The 7,408-nt window shown below is 35.6% G+C and overlaps 1 protein-coding gene and 1 pseudogene across 1 annotated transcript; one reads left to right on the forward strand and one right to left on the reverse strand.

The window, feature by feature from the left end:
- Positions 1 to 4,458: 4,458 nt before the first annotated feature.
- Positions 4,459 to 5,589, forward strand: LOC125601263 (annotated as a pseudogene).
- Positions 5,590 to 6,265: 676 nt separating this feature from the next.
- LOC125601262 (aspartic proteinase Asp1-like) lies at positions 6,266 to 6,961 on the reverse strand. Its single transcript, XM_048773529.1, has 3 exons — positions 6,955 to 6,961; positions 6,688 to 6,812; positions 6,266 to 6,616 (listed from the first exon to the last, which is right to left on the reverse strand). Exons 1-3 carry the CDS (start codon positions 6,959 to 6,961, stop codon positions 6,299 to 6,301), a joined length of 450 nt encoding a protein of 149 aa, XP_048629486.1. The 3' UTR covers positions 6,266 to 6,298.
- Positions 6,962 to 7,408: the final 447 nt, after the last annotated feature.

Genomic DNA, 7,408 nt, shown 5'->3' on the forward strand with positions numbered 1-7,408 from the left:
GGATAAAAACAAAAGCATAGAGGAGAAAAAAATTAAAAATATACACCCCTTTTGCCTTATGTAAGAAGGAAAAGATCAACAAATTCACACACACAATGTCTTCCTCATCATCAAGTGATGAAGCAGATAAAAGCTTTGATGAATGGTCGACGAAGTAGTAGATAATTTCATAGACACAATAGTTGATGGTCAAACCAACAAACCGAAGAGACGAGCTTATATCGAAAGAGACCGAGAACAAGGACACAATCAACTATGGAAAGACTATTTCATGGAAAATCCTACATACCCACCTGAAATGTTTAGGCGGCGTTTCCGAATGAACAAGCCATTGTTCCTTCGCATTGTCGATCGCCTAAGTAGTGAAGTTCCCTACTTTCAGCAAAGGAGAGATGCTTCCGGAAGGTACGGGCTATCTCCACTTCAAAAGTGTACGGCAGCTATACGTATGCCCGCATATGGTCAATCGGGAGACAGAAATGACGAATATCTCCGACTTGGTGATAGTACATCACGTCTATGTTTGGAAAATTTCACTGATGCGATAATACAATTGTTTGGAGATGAGTATCTACGAAGCCCTACACCATAAGATCTTCAACGATTACTCGATGTTGGAGAGGTACGCGGGTTTCCAGGGATGATAGGGAGCATCGATTGTATGCATTGGAAGTGGAAAAACTGCCCAAATGTTTGGAAAGGCCAGTACACACGTGGTTCAGGAAAGCCGACAATTGTCTTAGAAGCTGTGGCATCACAAGATCTTTGGATATGGCACGCATTTTTCGGATTACCAGGTACCCTCAACGATATCATTGTTCTCGATCGGTCACCGTTTTTTGATGACATCTTACAAGGTCGAGCACCAAAAGTTAAGTTCAAGGTCAATAACCACACTTATCGTATGGCCTACTATCTTACTGACGGAATTTATCCAAATTGGTCAATATTTATCCAATCCATCCCACTTCCTCAAGGTCCTAAAGCAGAGCTATTTGCAAAACGTCAAGAATCCACCAGAAAAGATGTGGAACGGGCTTTTGGAATATTGCAATCGAGGTTTGCAATTGTTAAAACCCAGCTCTACTATGGGAGAAGGAAAAAATAGAAAAGATAATGAGAACTTGTGTCATATTGCACAATATGATTGTAGAGAACGAACGACACGGATACGCTCAAATTGATACATCTGAGTTCGAGACCGGAGAGTCAAGCAGAAGTTCGAAGGTGAAAAGGAGATAAAGTATTCATGTCCACAATATGTTAGGCTCTCGCAGAGAAGTTCGAGATATAGAGAAGCACGATCGTTTGAAAGCTGATTTAATGGAAAATATTTGGCAAAAGTTTGGTGATCAAGATGAATAATCTTTGTATGTTATTGAATTTCTCAATGTATTGAATAAAAAAATGTAATTTTTTTAATGTTGTCTAATCTTAATGTATTGAATAAAGCTTTATATATTATTATATATATTATTAAATTTTATTCATATATTTACAATATATTGAAAAGTTAAAAATTAAAAAAAAAATTATTATTATTCCTATGAACCTCTCTTCAGGTTCACCAATGTAACAACACAATAGATAGAGATTCATCACTATACATGATCCCACCAAAAAAATTAAAAAACTTGGTGAACTCCAAGAGGGGGTTCACCAATGCTCATGTTCTTACATTACACACTGAAACCTTTTGCTAAAGCAACAGTGAAACCTTCTTCATGAGGGTTTTACTCAATGTGGAGACCGATATATAATTCAATCATTGTTTGGAGTCTAAATTTATATTTTGAAATGTTGGATAGAAGAAACCTAAATGTGGAATATGTGATTTCTTGGTTTTGTAGTTTTAATTTTTTCTAATTTTGTGTGGGTGAATATGTTTCTTATCTGTGGGAGACATAGATACCTCAGAATGGTAGAAAATCGGGAAATTTTTGAGGCTGATGCAGTATGCTGATACACTTCTTTCAAGTGATGTATTGTTGTCTGATTAAATATATACTAGGTTAAGACCCGCGCCTTGCGCGGGATCAACATTATATATATAAATTATTTTATGTATTAAATATTTTTACATATTATAAAATAATAAATATATATTAAATAATTAAAAGTCAGTAACTATTAAAAATATAATTAAATTGGTGCGAACATATAAATCAATTTTATTAATCCAATTTTTTTTTATTTGATAGGATATGTTATTAAATTTAAATGATACTAACATAGATAATATATTTTAGTATATTTTTAATATTAATGTCTATTAAATGATGATTTCTACTCATATAGTTTTTTGATCATTTGTATCTTTTATAGAAAAAAATTTAAATTACTGATAACAAAATTTTCATTGTGGGATTAATAGTTTTAGTAATTTATAATTAAAAAAAAAATAAGTTGTCAATGATCGTTCAAAACTTTTATCAAAAAATTGTTTCAAAGTAAATTTTGAAACTAAAATATTGTATTTTATATGGTTTATAGTTTAATTTAAAACGATATATATATTAATCTTATTAATTAATTAAATTAGACTTTTTACTTATATAATTTTTGTAATCATTTGTATTTTGTCATAACAAAATTTTTAAACATGGATCATAAAATTTGAATGTGAGACTTTTAACAGTTTTAGTAATTTATAGCCGTTTGTAAAAATTCAAAATATAACATATACATAAAAATCTAAATTTTTATTATATGGTTATTGTGGTTGTTTAATTTATTTAATAGTTTAAAATTAAACAAATATGATAGAAGATACACTATTTTTTATCAAATCTTTATTATTCAAAATCATTAATTGCCATATATACTTTAGCCACATTAGGCAATTCCGTAAATTTTATTTAAGGAATAATAAAGTACATTAATGATGAATTTATTGTTAGTTTAATAAAAAGCTTATTATATAATTAGATGGACCAACATATTTCTCTAATGATTCTAAGAATCATTCTAGTGATGACATGTGGCTACAAAAAGAAGTTGTAATGCTTCTCAAATAATATATACATAAAAATCTAAATTTTTTATTATTGTTTTATTATATCTAAATGGTGTTATTATGGTTGTTATTATGTAATTTATTTAATAGCTTAAAATTAAACAAATATGATAGAAGATACACTATTTTTTATCAAATTTCTATTATTCAAAATCATTAATTGTCATATATATTTTAGCCACATTAGGCAATTCCGTAAATTTTATTTAAGGAAATAATAAAGTACATTAATGATGAATTTATTGTTAGTTTAATAAAAAGCTTATTATATAATTAGATGAACCAACATATTTCTCTAATGATTCTAAAAATCATTTTAGTGATGACATGTGGCTACAAAAAGAAGTTGTAATGCTTCTCAAATAATATATAGGGGATAGTCATTTTTCATCAGTTTATGTTCGTTCCCCATGGTTTAAACGATCTTATAATAATCTACATTTTTTATGAGTTAAGACTTCAAAGAGTCTTGTAGCCGGCGCTGATGAGTGCGTCCTGAACGTGGCAAGCAATAGAAATTTTGTGCTCGTTCCACAATTCCAAGATAAAGCTCCACTTCTTGACTCTGTGGTGGTCGTTGGAAGTTTGGTTTGACCTTTATGTGACACATGTCATCATCATGCCTTTGTACAGTTTTTAAGGGCATCATTATTGGTGTCCTTTATATTGAGTTTTTAAACGTAGGGTCCCTTAGTTTTTAACTAAAAAAACTAAAAAACGACCCTTAAATGAGAGACTTGAGAGAAGTCCCTTAACGTTTTTAGTTAAAAGTTAAAGGGATCCTACACTTAAAGACCTCAACCTAAAGAACACCAATAATATTTCTCTAAAGACTTAATTGGAATCTTATGCAGACGAGACAGAAAAGGTTCAAGTGGTTATACCTTTTGCATTTCATGTAGGGAAAAGAGTCATTGTGACATTGATCATTTCAAAGTTTGAATTACCAACAGTTTATTTTTTGATTTGGTTTCATTTTTTCTCCCTTTCACGTCTAAATCATGAAAGACCGCGTGCTGTAACTATATTAGAGCACTTGAATATTTGAAATCTTGTGTAGCCTCTTTATTCTGTCGTCCTGTTATTATACATACATCATGTATGATCACAAGCTCATGATGTGTTATCAGCTAAAAGTTAAAAACTGTGTGCTATATACCAAAACTGAATAAAACAAGCATTGTTCATGTGTGTTGCTAAAAGTTAAATACTATGTGCTATATACCCAAAAACTGAATAAAACAAGCATTTCTCATGGCCTAGATTGAAAGATGCATTTTTATTCCAGGTTTTTGTGTGGGTGTATTATAATCTCAATTCGAGTTTGAAAATTTGAATAATATATAGTTATAAAAAATTGAATATGATATTATATGGTGACCATTCTATAATTGTGGGGACAAATAGAAACCAAGTCAAATACACAGATAAACTTCTCTAATCTCTCCCGCCGCCACCCACCTCCTCTAATCTCGCCTCCCATCTCTCTTTCTCTCTCCTATCTTATCTCATGTTTTGTCTTAATATAAAGACATTTAACTCAATTCTTAATCCAAAGTCACAAGTCATCTCTTTCTCTATCTCTTTGGTTTTGTTTTGTTTTCATCTCTCTTCTTGTGGAAAGCAGTACTATGGCTATTGTTGCTGCCGTTGATGATTCTTTCAAGAGACCAGGAAGTGTTCCTTTCAGCTGGGAGGTCCGACCCGGTGTACCCAAGACCTGAGTTTCTCAACCCGGTACCGGAAACGGAAACACTCCTCTTCTTCAGCCTCCCAAGAAACTCTCTCCTCTCCGTTTAAAACCACTGTCTCACTCCCAGCCACTTCTCCCGCCGGCGCTATCTCCTCCGTCGTCTTCTTTCATCTCCTCTCGCTCCAAGAGCCGCTCTCTATCCCCTCTCGCTCCTTCATTTCGTACACCCTCGAAGCTCAAACCGCCGCCGCCGTCGCAGTCTGGACTCTACTCTCCGGCGCCTTCTTTCCGTTCAACCCCGCGCGCTTTCTCTCGAGCGGTGGCAGCTCAACCGTTCTGACCGGGTCAGACCCGGATCCGAGTCCGAACCCAGACCCGACTTTGTTTCGCCGGACTTGGGTGTTTTCCGACGCCGAAGTTTAGGTTGAGGAAGAGCAAGACCGGTGGTCGGAGAAAAACCGGGTCGAGGTCGGACCGTGAGTACTGTTCCGATATGGAGACGATGTCTCCGTGGACTGCTTCTAGTCGGAGGTCGGTTTCTCCGAGATGGGACTCGCCGAAGTCGTCGTCTCTTCCCTCCGGTTCTCGCCGCGACTCGCCAGCGAAGCTGAATGGGTCGGGTTTGGGCTATTTTAAGCCCATTTTAATGAAATGGGCCGTGATTGGGCTCTTTTAATGTTTGGGCTAGAATGTAATATTCTCAAATTTTGGTTCCTACATCTAATGCCAATAGAGTTTTTTTCTTAATATCTCTGTCATGTTTTGAAGTTTTGAGTGTGGGAAAATCTTTTAAAAGGGTCGAATTAGTTAATTTAAAATGTAAAAGGGGGATTTATTGAATTTTGTAAAGAAAGTAAAGGGCTCTCAATAAACTTGCAACGAAAGTGCCATAGTTTCAGAACACTTAATAAAGAGATGCATAAGAGAGTGAGAGAAGGAGAGAAGGATAGATCAGACATATAAAAGTAATGAAGATCAACCAGTCATGGCTAGAAAAGAGGTTATCCTATTTATTTTTGGCTAGAAAAGAGGTTATCCTATTTATTTTTTTTAGTATATGATTACTTCTGATGACATACACAAGGGGTATGTATATATATACTCAAAAAAATTCCTTGCTTCTATGAAAACAGCATAACCAAACATTTTTTTTTATTTCACCACTAAAAGACTCTTCTCTTGGTGTCAAAGCTCTCCATCTTTTCCTGAGAAGAGCTCTCCTATCAAACCAAAGCCTCTTGGATATGCCTCCTCCGACGACAAATCTCCTCCATTGTCTTGATATCCACTGTTTAAAGAAAAAACTGTTTTGTAGATTTGATGGAAACAACAACAAGAAAGAGAGGAGAACAAGAAGGTTCAGAACTTGGGAAGCTTGTCACAGTCTGAAGGAATCCATCCAATCCTCTGCTTCTCATTGTCGTAGATCACCATTATCCCTTGGAATGATATATCTATCACACACACACATACATAGCCATAAGACATCAACATTTGTTGTCAAAGTAATAAACATAAACAAACTTGGTTTATATCTCTTTACTTACCCCCAATGATTGTGTAGTTCTCAAGCCCAATCTCAGTTCCGTTTAGAATCCCCAAACACACGTTTCTTTTTCCTGAAAAAGAAAAAACACACAAACTCTCAGTCTCAGACTCTCTCGGCCATGGATTTTTATTGAGATATACAGGTCATATGTGAGACTCACAGTGATAATGAGATATGACTCGGGTGGAATCTGAAACAGCTGACCGTTCTTTTGACTCCCAAACCGTAAAGTAATCGTCTTGAAGTATTTCTTGACATCATGTACTGATTTCAAAGGCTTCATGTCTTTCCAACACACCGGTAAGCTCTTATCTTCTTTTGTGTCCTTCAAAGGCTTCCCCTTCAAGTCTTTCCTTATCTACAAGAGATATGTTCACCCCAACTCAGTGATCAAGAAGTGGGAAAAACACACAAGATTAACCTTCTTACAAGATCAAGAATCGTTTGGTAAGCTTCGGCATTGAAGTAAGTGTAGGAGCTTCCACTATCGAAAATGAAATTAATGCCTTTCACACCAGTGGTCTTGTCGTTAAAGAGAAGCTCTGCGGTCCAGTCTTGTAGTTTTTACTAAACAGAAGAGTCGCACCATGAGCTTCAACTTGGGAATCATAAAAGTGACAAAAAGAAAAAAGGTTGCTCTCCTCACCTAGGTGGCTTAAGAGACAGTGAAGTCCATGTGACACCAGAAGAAGGAACACCTCATCTCCGATAGAGAGAAAGCCTTTACCGTTTGTGGCTCAAGCAATGCACAATCACATTCTTGGTTACCCCTAAGGTACTAAGCTGTGACGAGATGCTTACTTTGCCTCTGCCAAGGCCAAGGATCCCCGCTGTTGGAGGAGGAGGGTGTGGACCAGGGTTCTGCTGATCATACCCACATCTAATAAAACCATTCAAGAATCAGGATAACAAGCAAGATCACTAACTTTTTCAGCTTGAATTTCAAGAACTAACCCAAAGGTCAAGTGGGGACTCATAGTGGAGCCATTTTCGAGTCTGAGAGGGAACTCATCAGAAACGAGAGCACCAACAGAGGATGCATGATCAGAATACCCAATTGTCAATAGGGTCACACAAGCTTTGCTCTGGGGAAGGTCAAGGCAGAACAAAGGAGGTGGGAACAAGGCAGAGTGTTGTGCTTTGGGAAGGA

This window comes from Brassica napus, unplaced genomic scaffold (assembly GCF_020379485.1).
Source record: "Brassica napus cultivar Da-Ae unplaced genomic scaffold, Da-Ae ScsIHWf_2495;HRSCAF=3223, whole genome shotgun sequence".
NCBI lineage: Eukaryota > Viridiplantae > Streptophyta > Magnoliopsida > Brassicales > Brassicaceae > Brassica > Brassica napus.